Genomic DNA, 18,121 nt, shown 5'->3' with positions numbered 1-18,121 from the left:
ATATGACCGGTTAACGTACGCACGTTCGTGCACATCGACTTCGTACGGTCACCGCTGCAACAAAATGTTGGCCACCCATAAACGTCTTGATTTTCATATGCTACTTCAAGCGGCACACAAAACAACCTTAGGCTGACGGCGAACAGCGAATGGATGACCAATGGTAGAACGAAAACAAATCTCGCAACGTGCATCACGGCGGTAGTGTCCTCGATAGTAACCCCAGTACGTGGCAGTTGCGCGTCTTTACGACACCCTCTAGAGCCTTAATATTCGTCACATAAAAGCGTCGACTAGCGACGAACTCAGTTAGCCGGCAAGCAGGTCGGGACGGTTTAGAACGCAGCGATAAAGCCCGCTAGACTACCAGCAGGCTGTGATTTGACAGCGAGAATGTGAACTTTAGTAACACGTTGATTGTTCATTGGCTCCACTTGTTTGTCCGCCAGTCTCGCCGTTAGCTTATCCGTTTTTTTTCCGATCTACGCCAGGTTCGTAGCTGTTGTTCTCATAGTAATATCTAACTGCTTGCTCTGTTTGGACACCATAACGGTTCGCATCACCAGCCATCGCCAATGCTTGGCCGGCGAGTGTCCATCGCGGTAGCGACGGATAAGTAGGTGGCAGATCTGACCAAAGTCGTTGGTTAGTTTAGAAAGGAGTTCACGTGATGCCTGCTGTCATCAGTAAGTCAATGATTTCCGTGCATAAATTCAAAAGCATGTTAAAATGCTTCGAGGCAGCATAAAGGGTTGAAGGGTAGATACCATAGCGCAACTGAAACAATGACTAGGCATCCTTGTCTATGTTTTGTCTATATGCTCATGTGTATTTTACTGGTTTCAGGGCAAAGCAACCACTGGAAAATAGAATCCGACTTATTTCTACGAAGCACATCACATACATACACCATTTAACTGATGTCCATACACACACAAAACTGCACAGAGCTGGGCTAAGAGGTGAAAAAACCGCGCATAAATGCCAAATGCAGCAACTACCATACGTTAGAATGACGCGGACGCGCGCTGAGTTCCGAGACTAACGCCCAACGTGGCTGGGGTGCGTGAAGTTCAAGGGTCAAAAGTTGCTCTTCAGGCAATTTACAAGAATTGCGGTCGCACTATCGCTATAAAGGTTGTTAGGAACACCTGAATAGCTGGCAACCGTGGGTAATGACGGTTAATTTTGACTAGCAAAGGACGCAATATGTTGACCAAGTAGCTTTGACACTAGGACGTCAATGAACATGTGGGAAAAGGCAATCCTCGATTTTAATATTGTATTTCTATAGGGTTTCATGCTTCTGGATGTAAAAACCGTCGTAAAAAATCGTAAAAGCCGAAAAACATCGGAACATGATACCCGATGACGATGGTATGATTCAAAAATTTATTTACAATTTATTTACAGAACAAAGTATTTTTTTTAAATGCCAATATAGACAAGCCAAAATCCTGGCATGGATCTATATTTGTTTCGATTTAAATTTACCGTAAATTCTAACAAACTCAAAATATTTTCACCCTTACAAATCGAATTTTAGAATTATATCACACGCCTGATGAAACTGATTAAAAAAGTACCAAATAGCTGCTATTTTAGCAAAAGACACATGTCCATCCTCATTATACTCAATTGCCCTCATAATATAAGTTGTTTTATAGAGATTCATGCATAGATGAGTCTTATTTGAAGTGCTATATCACAAGTAATACATAATCGTAACCGGATCTGTTCAGGGCAGAAATAGTTGGGTCAGGAAAGGTGAAGGCCCGTGTCTCCGTGATAGCCTAATTAGTAGATAACGTATTTGGCTGCTAATCTCAGGGGCACATTGTGCTCTAGGCTTGAACCCACAAAGCATAGGGAGCTAGCCATCTGACGGAATGTCTAATGGCAATGTAGGATGTAAAAGTCTAAATGTAACAAAAAAAGGTAGTGGCAATCAAGCGTGGAATCCACGAGTGGATTCGGATTTGCTTTAAAATTAATAGTGGATTTTTCCATTTGAACTGGTAAAGAGAGTCTGCCGCCCATGGCGATCGACATTCTTTCATCAACGAGCAGCTTTCCCTAATATCTTCGCTGATGCCACTTGAATGTTGTTCTCGTTTTTTCGTTGTTCTTTTACTTACATTCTACTGAAGTAACGTTTCGCGAATGAGAAGTTCAAAGTATAGAGAGCCTTTTTCCCCGAAATGTTTTCATTGTAAGTATCTTTTTCGTTAGAGACCTGCAATTTCTATCTATTGAAACGGTCGAGCTAAACCTATTGGACCAAAGATAAACGTTTTACCCCGATCCGAGCTATTTCCATTACTTTAACAAATGAGTTCATAGCTCTAGTGAAAGCCAAGATTACGAACAAATGTGAAATGGTTACATATTTACATACGTTAAATAGTCACATAGAAATAGTTCTGGCGCCGGTCACTGCCTTCGTGTTACTACATTGCACTCCTCGTTTCTAACCTAACATGTTTAATGATCAGGGTTAATGCAACAAACACGTTCCGAGTTCGCTTATCAGTTCAAAGGTTATATATTTCGGTTCAGGTTGATCATATATATATCTATATAAATTGCATCGATAAAGGATCAACAATTACAATTTTCCTTTAAAGCGTGCGACATTAAGACCATTTGTCAGCAACCCGAGCCGTTGTCGTCTACTTGCTTTCCCTGAAAAAAAACAAATGAAAAATTTCAGCTAAGCCGACCCAGTATAGAGAACGCCTCAGAAAAGTGGGTTACAGCGACTGTACTAACGTCCGTATGTAGAGGATATTCAGGATTCGCTAATTCATTCCGTTTTTAAAAACTTCTTCCCCCTGTAACGCAATAAGGCATTACTATCGTACAATTACTTTTATCGCCGTTTTACCGTTACCTGTCTCCCTATACTATATTATTTCTGGTTATTTTTTTATTATCGGTTCTCAGAGCTTTACAATCAGGTCAAAGCTTTCCTCCTTAGTGCTAAAACAAGCCGACCTCGATTTGCGGCTTCAGGTCAACCTGTTTGACAAAAGGCGCGCCTCTGATCGTAAAGCGTTTCCGATTCATCGTTTGACGCCTACTCATATGCTTATGATTTGTTCCTCAGCACAAGCTGACGGGACTTTACAGCCCATCGGTATTGCTCCGCTCTTTTGTCACTGAATTGGAAAAAGACAACGCAAGCGCGATGTCAGGGAAAAGCCGCACGTTCGTATAAGTTAAAAATAAAAGGTTACCTATCTGACGCAAGGTTAAACATACATTGGTTAGGAGTTTACTTACCTTGTTTACACGTTTACAGCGCTTCATAGAAAATGCGGAGAGTAAATGGGAAAGATAGAGTGAGGCAGAAGGTATTGAGAGGTAAAGTTTTTTTTGTTCTGGTGTTCACTATTTACACTGGCGAGCTTCTAAAGTTCTACTAACAGATTCGGCTAGCTAACAAGAAGCAGTCACAACTGTTTGCCCAGCCGAGTATTTGGTAGCGGTTAGCGACAAGGTTTCTGAGGATACATTCGGGTGGTTATTGACGTCTGTAACGCATCACCGGACAAATGATACGAATATAAGCCAATATATAAACTTGTAAGTTTTGTATGTATATGCGAAGACTATACTAGGTTGACTGCCAGAACAGAGTTACGATTGGCATCAGATGAAGGCTATCTTGTCTTCCATTGAGTTGACTTTTGAATCCATATTCTCTTGGCGGTAAATTTAAAATCTGCGTTCACGTACTACACCTGTATACACACTTATATTATTTGTAATGTAACTGACATTGTCATAAACATTCCAATGGGATCAAGCCATATTTTATAGCACTACTTATGCTGGGCATAACACTATTTGTGTTTCATTGCAAATAATTTTTGGTCACGACAAAGAATCGATCACATATAGTCATGTCGCACGACCTGTTTTAGGCATGTGGTTTGCTTCTTGCTTCGCAGTCTTGCACCTATGTTTCAAAATACTTGGAGTTGTCTCTTTTGCTGCCGCAGTCCGGGGACCCATTTGTTGCAAGTGGGACTGCAACGCTATTCTTACAAGCTGTCTCGGAAACTGTACATGTGTAATTCACTATATTCGGTATGCAAAAAAAAATCGAAGGTAATTCCTGCCTGATGATCTGTACTCTTCTGATTTAATGATTTTACCGCAGTAATTTCAGTAGAAAGACTGTTTTCTTTTAACTGTAGTTTTGCGTTCCAGGAGTTTAGGGCAGTCCGGCAGTCAGCGGACAGATAGATACATACATAAATAAGTATCTGCAATGAACTTCTTTCAAGCAACTCCTAGTTAATGTTTGTGTACAGTTTAAGTGGTCTTGTTTCCAAAATTCATAAACAACTCCTTTAGATCTATATCTAACAGCTCTGTATTATGCTATGTTACGATGGTTTAGTGTAATCAGCTGAAGCTGCTGTAACAATGAAATTTTGATCTTTCAATGCTGGGAAAAACCCGCGTTTGTAGGAAGGCTTGCCTTCTATCTGTAGCCTAACGCTGAATAAAGCAAATTTTATTCCGTTTCCAACTTTTTTCTAATAAAAAAAAATACACCTCAGGATATTTTCAGCAGAATGTTTCTCTGCAAGAGATTTTTTTTCTAAAATTTTCTGATTTCTCCTGATCAGCTAGAACACCGCTTACACAAACACTCTTACACAAACGATAGCATTCGAATGTCCACAAGGTCTATGAACAGGCAATATAAGACAATAACTTACCTCTCACGCGAGGCTGCTTCTTCTGTGGCTTGTGAGCGACTAAACTAGGTCCTTCTTGGCCTATACCTTTACGATCATAATGAGTTCTTCGCCCACAAAGATTCATACTACCTACAAGCATCTCTGCAAAATTTCGAGGACCAAATGATCCCACGATCTCCATGCTCTCTGCGTTACTTTTACTGTGTTTCGTTTGACGCGTACACTTTCCTAATACGTATTGTCATCCGGGCGATACACTCATAAGCAACTGGACCAAACGACAAAGGACAAATGCGATAGGGCCTAACCTCAACTGGCGTGGAACGACTGCTCCAGGACTGCCATTCCATGTGAGTACGTAGAAGAACCCTATTGTAATATCATTACTTCGATAACTAATCACAACGGCTGGTAACTCAAGCACCGATGATTCCAACGTGCCATCTTAGCCATCATTTATTCAACGGTAGCTTCTCATTCTCTGGCATATTTCCACATCAATAGCAAATGCTTTTAAACACGATAACATTTGTCCCTTTCTAGATACAATGTAACAGTACTGTGGTATTTGTCCATCTCTTGCTCCTGTTGGTACATATGTTTGACAGGGTTAATTAATTCGCGTTTAATATCACCATATCACAGACTATGTGACTTCACCCGATTTCTCCGTTACTGTAGCTGTCATTGTTATCATCGATACTGCTCATTGTTTTTTTCCTTTTCTTTTCCAGGTGATGCGCTGCAATTATTAGTACTCGTAACCGGTGTTTTTCGTTGCTACTCACGGACCATCATCGAACGAATCAAACCAAGCTGTCCTATGGAGTCAGCGGATTTCGCAGTCCCTTGTGCCAACTGTACCGCTGTCAAATACCCATTAACACTATTCACCGTGATTTGCTATTCATCATTAGGCGCGCAGCCCTCTTGTCGCTAGACGTCCCTTGACGCCACTCACCTTTAAGAGCGCCCAGCAGTGGCTCTCTATATACCGCGTAAACTGTGAGCTTCCTCCGTTTTTCCCGCTTTCTTAGAGTCCCCTTTCCTTTCTAAGGCGGTAATGTTTGAGAGAGCAACGAAGCTTACAGCGCCACCTCAGGCTTAGCTATTGAACTGCTTTCGTTCTAGTTTACATAGTGGCAAGGTCCTGTATTGTTTCGAAAACTGCTACCTGTCGCAGCTCTGATTCCCGCCTCTCTGGTTGAATAACTCAATGATATGTTAGTCGTGATTCAACGAGGTGTATACTGGTTTAGCTACTGGGTTTCAACAGCTACCGAGAACGAGACAGCGCAAAAAACGAGCGCACATTAACTCGTAGCGATCAAAGCTAGCACCAACGAAATAGCTAGGGGCATCATCGATTTATTAGAGCACTGGCATGGTTACTCCAGGATGCCTCTGCACCATTCACCTACAGCACAGACTGCTGCCAGCACTTGGGACGCGGAAGCGGGAAGCTTAGAAAAGTAATAAAATCGTTATCTTTAATTAATAAGATTTGACAGACAGACAGACAGACTCATCTTCGAGTGTTCTGTATCGCATTTGACTCTGAGCGCTAAGAGCAGATCACTGTGCGTAAGCCTTCTAATTAGTGAGCCGATGACCTAACGCCTATACGTCTGTCAATTCGAAAGTTTCGAATGTTTTTGATTCTTGATTCTATTTATTTGTCTCAGTATGTGCATGTCCAGACACTTGGACGGATGTACTAAGAAAACGGTTTTATCGAAGGCCATACTTTAGATAAAAAATATCTGATATTTATCGATCTATCGAGACGAGCGAAAAAAAAAACAGTGTCGGCAATCGTACGTAGCCCACCAAGAGGAACTATTGACTTCGCAGTTGCACCGGTTTGCAGAGTACATCCCCATCCTGATCTGTAACATCATCAAATCCAGCGTGTAACACGAATACTATCGATACTAGTGATATGAACATATGCTACAGGAAAGAGCAGTTGCGCAATCCGTTCGCCTATATATGTTGTCATATTCTTAGTTTACTACTAGAGGTAAAAATAGTATGCATCCCTCCCGGCCTTCCCTCTACCTCCTTGTTCCCCTTTGCTTTACTGGTATGATTACCCAGCACATGAAAACTAAAACCGGCTGGCGGCAAATAGAAAAATAACGATCAACGCAAGCAAGAAGATTCAGCGCAACATACCCCTTATAGCAGGACACAAACGGGCGATTTTTGTGACTATTACGTTTTTTCGTTGGGATACGGAAATATGCGTAGCACATAGCAATATTGCCACTTAAACAAGTTAGTCAGTTTTCGATAGATTTGAATCTTTAAAAACTACATAAAAAAACTCAGGTAGCAGCCTAACATTGTCGTTCTATATTTGGCGACTCCAAATTGAACCACTGAACAAAATTGACAAGCTGGCAAAAAGTTGTAAAACAATGAATTTTAAGCTTGCCAAACCAGACTATGCCCGCTCAATCAAAATAGATTATTCGGCTAATGGAATCAATCATATAAAACTTAAATTTAATAGGTCAATGCGTCGGGCTGCGTTTAGTCCTCCAATTTCTTCTCCCCAAGGTTTTGCCTATTCCTGGGGTCTTATACGCTCATTAAGATACCGGTCGTTCAACCAAAGCCACCTGTGTTACCTTCCGTTTGCCTGTATGCGTTCGGCATTTGTTTCCTCTGAGGGGTTATCTCACGCACAGAGTGCCGATTGGTGAGAAGTGTCTAATCTGCACTTTATATAGTGCTCTGACGACTTCTGCTTTGGCATTTACATCCTCTACGAGGGGCCCTTCCTCGTCGCTTGCCGCCTGTTACACACGGTCATACTGCTTTTTAGGAACCGTCGAGCGAGTCTGAAAGACTCCTTTCATTCAGTCCGCCCAGTTCGCCGTAGGGTTTCGTAAAAAAAGGGATCACAATATTGTTTTCTCTGTGCGCCCTTCATTCCTAGCTAACTCTCGATGCCTTCTATTCAGCTCCCTACCTAGCCCCGAGTCAGCATATCCTTTCAGTTATCCTTGGAACTAGGACTCCTCCTAGGACAGTTATCAGTTAACCTATCCGTCTCTTTGAGCCGGCTTGGCGGTGCTCCGTTTCGACAGTTTTGGGAGGCTTGGCCTGTATCCTACCTCTTTTGCATCTTAGCACTTGCATTCTCTAACCGATGTATCCAGCGTTGTTGCTTTTTTCTTGCGTTTCCCCACCAACGCGCTCTTTTGGCACCAGACTATGGGACCAAAGACCGCCATGTTTTCAGGCCTTGAGGAAGAACAAGAGGTTCCAGGGGTTGGGTCAGTCATTGCGTTAGTCGGTCTGTCCTCATTGTTCCTTTCCGATCACGCAACGTCTGCTCAGCAGGAAAGCAGCACTTGGAGCACACCTCCTCCTACGTTTTTTCTCATCGAGGGGGTCTTCTGTTGCTATACCCTCTTTTTCTTTCCTTCTATATGTTACATCAACTACCTCTGACCGACTACCAAACCCTTACGACCGGTGGCCCCCGAAAGGCCTCGTAGAAGCCCGAAAAAGCACCCCCGACAACGTCGGCTATCAGCGACGGCTGCTTAGCCGCCCAGTCGCGCATGTTCTGCCATTTCTGTTGGCTCGCTACCGCGGTTTTCTGTGGCTCCCGAAGTGGCCCGGTTGCTTATGCCCCACCGGACAGCAAGAAGCACCACCACGCAGAAAAAGGGGTAATACGACCATCAACATCGGCTCTCTGTACGTTTATGCATATACTATATCGAGAACTGCCACCTAAGCTGACCGCAATGGGCTTTTTGCTCTATTTTTAGATTTCCATAAAAGTATATTAGTGTGTGTTATCAGTTGTCATGTGCTCTATGTGGTCCAGGTTACACAGGTTGAGTGAGTACAATGATAATTGCAGCCTACAGAACAAATGCGGTATTGTGTGTCATAGCTGATATTCATTCAGGAGGTCAGCTCCCATGTAGTTTCTCTGCGGTCGCGCGAAGAAAAGCTGAACCTACAATCCGATGCCATAATGACTTACATACCGCTCAGGAAAGCAGATAATTGATTAAAAAGTGAATAATTATCTTCTTAATTGTTGAACCTCGATCAATTGTAAATTTCGTTCAAATCGTCAAATTGGATTTTGTAAAATTTTCACTGAACGATTAAATTATTAGGTCATCATCAACGCGAAAGATGTGTTAACATTAACTCTTGTCCCTACTGTGAAGTCTACTACAATAAATAAAATAAGTAAACAATAAATCCGGATGAAATGTAATGTATATTATTTACTTTACTAGTCATTAGTATCGCTGTTATTGGATTTTTCAAGGCGTTCCCGTGATAAAAATTTCTGAGCAAACTAATTTCCTATTCTGAAGACATACAGCTAAATGACATCGTGCTCGATATCGGCAGACGAACGCTTGATACTTATAAAGTGTGTACATAACAAATGTTAACTGGAAATATGAATTATAATCTCACACCCCAAAAACAAATACATGATAAACAGCAGCTCGAAACGGGCTTAAAAAATTATGGAAGTTCTTCAGCGTTTAGCTTGAGGTACGCACTACATCGATACTTCAATGTGGCGAAGTACCAGGCATGGACTTGTCATAGAAGAAATTTATTGTGTTTCGATAGCACCTATTCCTGCACGCAATTTCGATTTACGCAAAGGCATTACCCTTCTATGTAAAAACATTTATTTTACCATCAATAAATCTGAATGTAACTGTGGTTCATGTCGCAAACCGAGAAACCTTGGTCATCGTGCGAGTACACCGACGACCGTTTACTACGTGACACTGCTAAGCCGGTTAGGACGTCCATGCTGAATAGCATAACGTATAAATAAATATATATAATAAATTATATTACAAATAAAACCATATTCAAAATGGGCTTACGTATCACCTTGTCCTATAAGAAGGGCAAATACGTTAATGCGATACAAGTATTTTATGCCAAATCTCGTAGAGCATCCAATTCCTATTATATCTCGAATTCACGTACGTATATAGTTGACTAGCTGCAGACGTTGATCCCGACCTCAATACAGCGTTAATTTTGGTGGCTATCTCTTCCATCAACGTAGAACCACTCCTCGACGCTAATGATACATTGTGAGTAGCATTGTGAAGGCAATTGTTACGGTAAAGTAAAATATTGCTGAGCATAGCGGCGTTTCCGCGTTCTCCGCCGCTGAGTATCATTACCACTGATATAGATATAGTGCCCACAGTGAAAAATCAAAGGTACGAGCTCAATGGACCACCGAGTACCGTTCAGGTCGCGAGCGAGCACTTTGCTTTGTTCGCTTAATGGTAAAGCTAACCACGCGCTATCGACCTGCATATTGTAAACCATTACTTATTAGAGATCGTGGCCTTATCACGGCTAGAGACCTCCGCGTCAAGAATCTTGAACTAACGAGAAAGCGAGCCGACGGGGCGGGTCAGAAAATATCATACGAACCACTGGGAAACCACCAAATAAGAAAGACGAGGCGCTGAAGCAGACAGTTTACGACTACAAGCCTGTTTGCAGTCTGCCTCACTACGAAGGACGTAGACTAAACTGCGCGAAGCAACACGGACGACTACAACAACAATGGACCTTCCAGTTATTTTGACAACATTATGGAACACAGTTATAGCAGATCGTCAAAGGGTTACTTTCAGAACCATAAGGAAATCGGAACTTGGCCACGAGAAAGCAAAATGATTTGGTAGGTAAATTTTGAAAATGGCCATGCCCAACTCTGCCCTGGACAATTTCCTCTTGCGTACACAAATTATCTCAAATATATATAGGTAAAGTACCATAGAAGCTCAATCAGTTTTGTCTTGGACACCGTCAAGGGGGTATGCAGCGCACGTGTGTATATGACGCAAGAATGTTTTATCATGTTGCTAGAGAAAGCAACGTTTCTATAACAAACTCGCAATAAAAGGATGATCTATCATAAAGAGGGCTGGCCTGTATACAAATCAAGGCGGGGGAGGCTGTGCAAGTAAAAAAAAAGAAATGGCGGGCGTCCAAATTGGACTAAGGCATATAAATAAATGCAAACAAAAGCAAGTGATTTAGACAGTTCTGACTCAGAATGTGAAATCGTGTACGGATAAAGTTTTCATGCTGTTTGATCTACTTTGTGTTCGCTATCGGAATCGAAATATCCCTTAAAAAAGAAGTGGCTGTCCACTGTTTTACAGAGTTTCAAAGTTCTATTGGATCACCGAGTTTTTTAGGCACTCTTTCACGTACGCCTTTCCTCTTTCTTGTTCGACTCACACAAGAAAGAAAAATATATGAGTAATTTGTTCTCCTCTTGTTACTATTACTGTTATTACTGCCAAGATTGCGTAACGTCATCGAAGGGAGGTTTTGCATTAGTACCTAGGTCAGGCATGTTTTACCGGTATTTAGTAATAAAAATACCTAGCAACATATTGACTTTTGGGTACATGTATATAATCAATCAATTGAGCTATAGTTCTTAGCTCGTTATAGCCGCATAGCCGCTATAGCTGTCGTCCGTCCGCATTGAAAGCATCGGGCGAAAGGGACCAGTAGAATACGTCGTACGTAAACCCTTAACAGATATCATGTCATATACCTAGATAGATGCTTACCTATCCACATAAGAGTTAAATAAGTAATGGCATATAAAGATTAGAAGTAAATAGGCTGTGTAAATTAACTTTCTCAATAATATTTCCGCATCTGCCTATTTGACTAGCCGTGTTTGTGACTCCAAGCAAGAATAGGCCTATTATTTGAACGCGTCCATATTCTTGTGAACGATTTGAACTTCTCTGACCAACAGCTTCATCTGTGATTCAGTGACCATTATTTGTTTTTTGATGAATTCGATCAGCAAAGGTGTTTTGGTACCCACAGCTATTCCGATACTTGGATCGATATATTTCATAGATGTGAAATTGTTTACACTACGCGTTTTGTGTACAAATATATCTAGTTTTGGTATTTACCTCCAAGGACGAACCACAAAGTACTATTACGTATATAGGGCTAGATGGAATATTGCCCCATATAGCACGACTATGTATCGATGTTTCATATAATAAAAATGGGCGAGTATAATTTTGTATCCAAGTACTGCAATGAGTCTCAGCTTTATCGAATTGTTAAATGGCCTTCTTAGAATTGGGATTCTTCAAATCAACTGCTCACGCTATCTAATACTCTAGTAACGTTTGTTTGTTATTATATGAACGAGTTGTGTACCCGATGGCATACGCACGATGATGGTTTCAACCAAAGCATAAAACAACTGATTTGGACGCGTTGTACGTTGGCTTCTGCCTCGACTAAAAAAAAGGAGGGAACATAACGGTAGTCGTTCACGTTCAGTTACACAAACAGATGGATCAAAATAAAGAACTAATGAAAAAGAGCTGATTATTTATTACGCTTGTTCAGAGAACGCAATTTCGAGGTGTAGTAAGCACGATAACCGAATATGCCGGGACAATTTTGGATATAATAGCAAAAAATAGTCCAAGAAATGATTCTGCTATTGCTCACTTCGTGGCCAAATGATGGTAGCTAAAGCAAGCCGTATCACACACTACCGCGATAAAGCGCAGTGCAGAGCATCCATATTCATATGTTACGTCGAGGGCAGTCGCTCTGTGCCAACTGAAAATAGTCATAGTGATTAATCAAATTCGATAATTCCCAACTCTATAAGAAAGATCGTGTTTATACATAGGGAGTCTTTACCAGTCTGCCAGCAATTCCTTTAGCACGGATTAGGTCAAAACATTTTTCAAGTTTTCAAGTTGCAGTTTTAGTGCATTGATGAGCATAGACGAAAGGTGCTTGGCTTATAATCCTTAATCAAAGCAGATATATCTGCTTACTTCTACCTTCGTTCTCATCTGATCTCTCCATATGAGCGGCGCCTATTCCAATATAATTCTCGTATGCCAAACTATAATTAATAATCGTATATTAGCAAACACATCACCACTCTGCGTGACGCGGCAGTGGTAACATATTTACCTTAGAATTTGTGGACACGTAAAATGATTTGCATTAAAAACGTTGAGTTTAGCCACATGTTGTTCTGCGGTGAAAGAGATCAGCCGTTTGAAGCAGTGCTTAATTAAAACAGTACAATCCTACATAAAATCGGAAATAGACATCGTACAAGGCCATAATAGGCATAACGACCACCGGTCCCGTTTTACTTTAATGTGGGTGAAATATTTTAAATATGGGTTTAGGACTCATTATGTCTTTATATCGTCTGGCCGAACACCAAATACACCGTATCTTTTTTGACTTATCAATTGACCGTTTTTAAAACACAGTTGAGTTTCTTACAACTTGTATGTATTTGACGGCTCTTCCTTACCACAATGTAATACGCCTATAGAAATAAAAATAGGATAACTGTTAGCGTCGGTATCATAATAACTATCAATAGCTTTGCTCACCTTGAGACTAAGGCAAAATGTATTCATGTTAATGCTAGAATAGTCGAAGTTCGACCACTTCACAATGCGCCCTTTCTACTTCGCTTTTTCAATGTCGAGCACGTTGATAGACAATTCTGCGAAGATAACACGCGTCGTTCAATGTCGCACATAAACTTCTTAGACGTTCATTGAAGTACAGAGGTTTCTTTTCCGATCATCTTAGTGTAACTGATACGACTACTGAACGACGTTGTTTGGGAAATATCATTTTTAGATGAAACTCTTCGATCTTTATACGTAACTAACTGGTACAATGCTTAATTTGTTCTATAAATGTAATCTTCACTAGTGGTTTATCAACCCTCAGGCTGTGATCATTTCAATTCGGATCACGTTATTAGCTCACTACTTCACTACAAAGGACCAGGTATGCTTATAGTGCCAAACAACCAAGTTATTTATGTAATTTGCGGGAAGCAAAACCAGGTCTAGCAGTGCTTGTTTCTAATACTTTCTCTTGTTTTATCTAATTTATAAAACTTGGAAGTTTGGCCGTTAGGAATATTACAAAAGCCAGAACAGCAGTTGTGCGTGGTGCGCTTCCTAATAATTATCCCACAATCTTTGCAAGGCTACGCATCTCGCTGAGTAAACAAACCACGATTTGCACATACATTGAAACTTAGTTCCAAAACGAACTTTTTTCACAAACGAAGCCCGCCACTGCTGATATTAGTACCCATCAAAGAAGCAAGCATGCCTCGAGCAATTACAGAATGAATTAGATGAGACGAGTTTTACTGGACCGCGTGACACGCGCCTCATCAGGCAATGGCCCAACAGGCTCGTGAAGAGTTATTCAGCGAACGCCCCCTCTGAAAACGCAAGGCACGCCGGTTAGCCTGCACACTGCGGGATTTCCCATTCGAGAGAGGTCTCTCATTACGCTCTCTAGGGTGAAGACACGGGAAAAACTTTGTTTTCGTACAACTTACCGCTTGCGTTAACATGTCCTGGCCGCAAAGAACAGGCTTTTTCACTGGACCTCACAATGTTTCGTAACTGGCGTCATATTGAGATGGAAATCTTGTTCTCCTGAGAGTTAAGAAGCTCTTTTCTGAATTAGTTATTCTGGCCGATGTCAGTTCTTGACAGAATAAAGCGTAAATTACCAAACACAACTGTTTATATTGATTGGCAATATAGTATATGTTTTAGTTTATTCGGAATATTTCTTGATAGTGTTGAATACCGAAGCTCATGCATAATGTAAGTAATATCGTTGATAAGGAACTGGTTACTTTAATCTCTAATGTGCGACGCTACAGAAAACCCAAAAGGGCGTCGAAATTTACTGGTTTATTTCTCATACAGAAAAACCTTTTACTTCTATGTTTTGCGCGTTCAAGTAGGTGACTTCGCACATGTACTAGCGATTATAAGTAAAAAACCTTCATCAAAGCCAAAATAACTTGATTGATTGTGCTTCTGATACTATACTAAATAATCTTTGGGTCTCAACTTTGGATTCAGCTCACGAATTGCCTATCTTTTTCTTTTTTTTTTCCAACAGAAGTGACACCCCACTACTCTACAGCTGTTGTTATACTTCCACTAAGTCAATGTTCGATTTTCAAAACCGCTTCAAAGTGATTCCAGGCCAATACAATGGGATTTCTATGCTTTTACAGACCGATGATCTTCAAACTTTCATCTTTTGAAAGGAACGAAAATCTCATTTCAAATATAATGCCCTTTCCGTAATCGATTACACGTGTACCTCTAGCCTGCGTCGCTGCAAACAGTTTCTCTAGTTGTTTCAAAAATTATTGTTGCTCTCGATCCTCACTAATGAATCAACTAAGTTTCATTTCGGAAACTATTATAAAATGCTTCTGAATGATCGCGTGAAGTTTGATCTAAGCCTTCCCCAACTTTCTTCTATAGTTAACTTTGTCAGTGGATTTTCTTTTTTTGATAAACCAGTCAGTGCAACTACACGAAGTTGCGTAAATCTTATGCTTCTAGATGGCCACTAATCAATGCATTGAAGTTATCTTTTCATGGAAAAAAGCCTACGTCATCGCCATAGAATTTCGTACCCGTAGCAGACACTGTATGTGTGCAAACCAGCGTATAGCTATTTGGTTTACTATGCAGGTGCCATGGACCCATCGGTACATATGTCGTGGGAGGACATAACTAGCTTACTAACAAAGTTCTCGTCGTAGCTTTGTTGATTCACTTTACTTCATTATCCTTGAACCTCCAGCTTTCACGCTGAGGGATCCATAAAGGCTCGTACTCTATAGTGTTGTTTAGCCCTCCGTCATTTCACAGTACACTTTTGCTTCTAAAAGCCAAGCGTTTTTCTGTTAATCGAGACGAACTGTAATCGGGTTCTTCTCTAACCCGACTCACCGATATTCTTTGCCTGTCTGCAAGCACAGTAGAACTTTATTCGCTCCGCACGGCCCATCTCGCAGTATTATCAGTGATGGTCGAACCCCGTGTTGTTACCCCATTTCTCGCTCAAGTTTCTCGAATGGAGCTTCGCCACGGCTTGGCTGACGACACCGATGTCAGCCAACGCAGTCTCCGACGAACGTTTGCGAAGGTCCCGCGAAAGGGGCCATAGTCTAGGAGAAAGCAGCGATCTGTATTGGCGAAAACAGTAATGGCTAATTCGCAGTTACGATCGAAAGGCGCGTGCCTGCATCGAAGTGGTTAGTACCGTGTGGTACTGATAGATGTGGTGGCGGTCATATGAGACACTTTAAATTTATGCACGACATTTTAAGATTAACTAAACAAAAAGTAAGTATTATGTAAAAATATAGTCGGGCAAAATGATTTGGTGAAGTCGACAAAAGCAGAATCTACAAACATTGTCTTTATTTAAGATTTACATCAAAGCGAAGAATATGTCTTTTCACCTTCTACTTAGATGATTCGCTAATTATTTTAAAGTCCTAAATCTTAAGACTTTTAAATATATTAAAACTACGTATATATAACGTGAGGATCTAATTTATTCAGTTTGTCAGTCGAGTAATGAAAATGTTATGATCATATTTTCGTCGAAGAGTTAAAACTAACGGAATTGAGCGACCTTCAAAGATTTTACATGAGTCCAAAGTAAGCAGTCTCTGAACGAGAGTGTAATATTTATTAATGAAAATTATTATTATGCAAGAACTGCCATTATCTACATATCACTTCCTGTTTACATCTTGTTTTGGCTTGCCTAGAAACCAAAAACGTTTGTAATTATCAAGTTGATACCACTAGATGTGCAAGCACCTAATAGTGAGTTAGCAATTTAATTTATTCGACCCTACCGGCCGCTAGAGAGCTAAAGGCCAACGAAAGATGTCAGAAGCCCAGACCGGAAATTGCATGCGCTTTAATTTAGTAGAGTCGTTACATTTGCTCTTCTCAACATCGGCTTAGTAATGCAACGTTCAATAAGGCGATGACGGGCCGCACCTGGGTGATTACCTTAATCCCATTAGGCATATGACTGCATCCTAAAATGAGAATGTAAGAGGAGAATCTGACAGAAGCTAACCAACCCAGTGGTATCCAAAACTGGCGCTGCGGGCGAAGTAAATGCTATTCAGAATATCGAAAATGGTATTTGGAAGAACCCAGAAGCGATCACCAAAGATGATTACTAGAGAAGCAATCGACATGCTTCGTCGATTTTGGTGGCATTGAATGTAACTTAATTCCTATGTGGGGCTTAGCTCGATGCCCTGTCCCATTCTATTTTTCGATTTTGCTTTATGGAGAAAAATCCTCAGTACTATGTTAACGACCAATATGTAGGTGGGGTATGAGACTAAAAAAAAATGGGTAGACTGATTTTTGCCCTGTGCACTCTGGACGGATGGATGGGTGGTTAAAAGATTAGCAACAAAGGAAGCTTAATGCAGTGATACGTATGATAATATGCTGCATGCGGTTACGTCAGCAAAAATATAGAATATAGAGTTCCTTCAGTATCCTAAACGACGTTACAGGAATGTCGTTTATACAAAAATAGGCGAGCTCAGAAGATCTGAGAAGTTCAGACGGCGGCGTTGGGGCTCAAAGCTTCGAGTAATAGTAAACTACCGCCTCGACTCTTACTGATGTTTTTTGTTCGCTAATTAATAATACATTTTTAAACGGCAATGTTTAGCGTAATCTTTCTAACCGTATCGAACGTTTTATAACGCAACATCGGCATAAAGAACAACATTCGATCGTTCTTTGTTAATTAATGTATTACTTATCGTAAGATAATCATAGCATGCTTCAAACTAATATGGCGGCATTCTCGTACGCACGTGTAAAATGTCTGATTATTCGATCTTTTAGTTATTTTCTGAATATTTTATTTAATTTCTTCATTGATGAGCCTGTATGCATAATATCACTGTTGCAAAGGTTTCTCACAAAAAAGAAATTCAGAGTTTAATAACCAACTGTTTAATTTTACTAGGAACTAGCTCAACCTATAGAGAGAGGCACTTGTTCTTCATTTCCCATTTACTAAAATATAGTAGCGGTTACGTTCAGTTGTTAAAATACCTTTTCGTCCGATGAGTATAATCATTATGAGACAGTTTCTTTCAGCACCATCAACAAGAAAAACAGTGATAATGTAATGGGTTCCAATGAGCGATGTGGCACCGGACACAGCACACACACACACTTCTATTAACTCATAATTCATCATTAGAAAAACGCCGATCTGATGCTATTACTGTAAAGATACTTCTAAGCCATCATATGATACCGACAATCGTTTAGCCTTCCCATGTCATAAACTTCTTTGTCCCATACGCCAATTCCCGATCGATTCGATTTTCATCTCCCTCAAACGGTGTTGAAATCGCTGCTCACGGCTCGGCAGCAACCCACAAACTATATATATTCATAACCAAACCGAAAGGTAACCGTATGCACGATCTCCGTCAT

At 40.7% G+C, this 18,121-nt stretch overlaps 1 protein-coding gene across 4 annotated transcripts in view; it reads right to left on the bottom strand.

The window, feature by feature from the left end:
- LOC111245478 (cyclin-dependent kinase 5 homolog) overlaps positions 1–18,121 on the bottom strand; it is a 61,150-nt gene that overhangs the window by 9,121 nt on the left and 33,908 nt on the right. Inside the window, exon 1 of one of the 4 annotated variants that reach the window (XM_022793875.2) lies at positions 4,737–5,673. The exons of the other annotated variants lie outside the window; for them this stretch is intronic. Within the exon in view, the coding sequence (XP_022649610.1) occupies positions 4,737–4,899 (163 nt within the window). The 5' untranslated portion in view covers positions 4,900–5,673. Of the gene's footprint in view, positions 1–4,736; positions 5,674–18,121 lie in introns of those variants that run through there. 4 annotated transcript variants of the gene reach the window in all.

The sequence above is a fragment of the Varroa destructor genome, unplaced genomic scaffold (genome assembly GCF_002443255.2).
Source record: "Varroa destructor unplaced genomic scaffold, Vdes_3.0 BEIS01000002.1, whole genome shotgun sequence".
In the NCBI taxonomy this organism is placed as follows: Eukaryota; Metazoa; Arthropoda; class Arachnida; order Mesostigmata; family Varroidae; genus Varroa; species Varroa destructor.
This window is presented reverse-complemented; position numbering and strand designations above follow the sequence as displayed.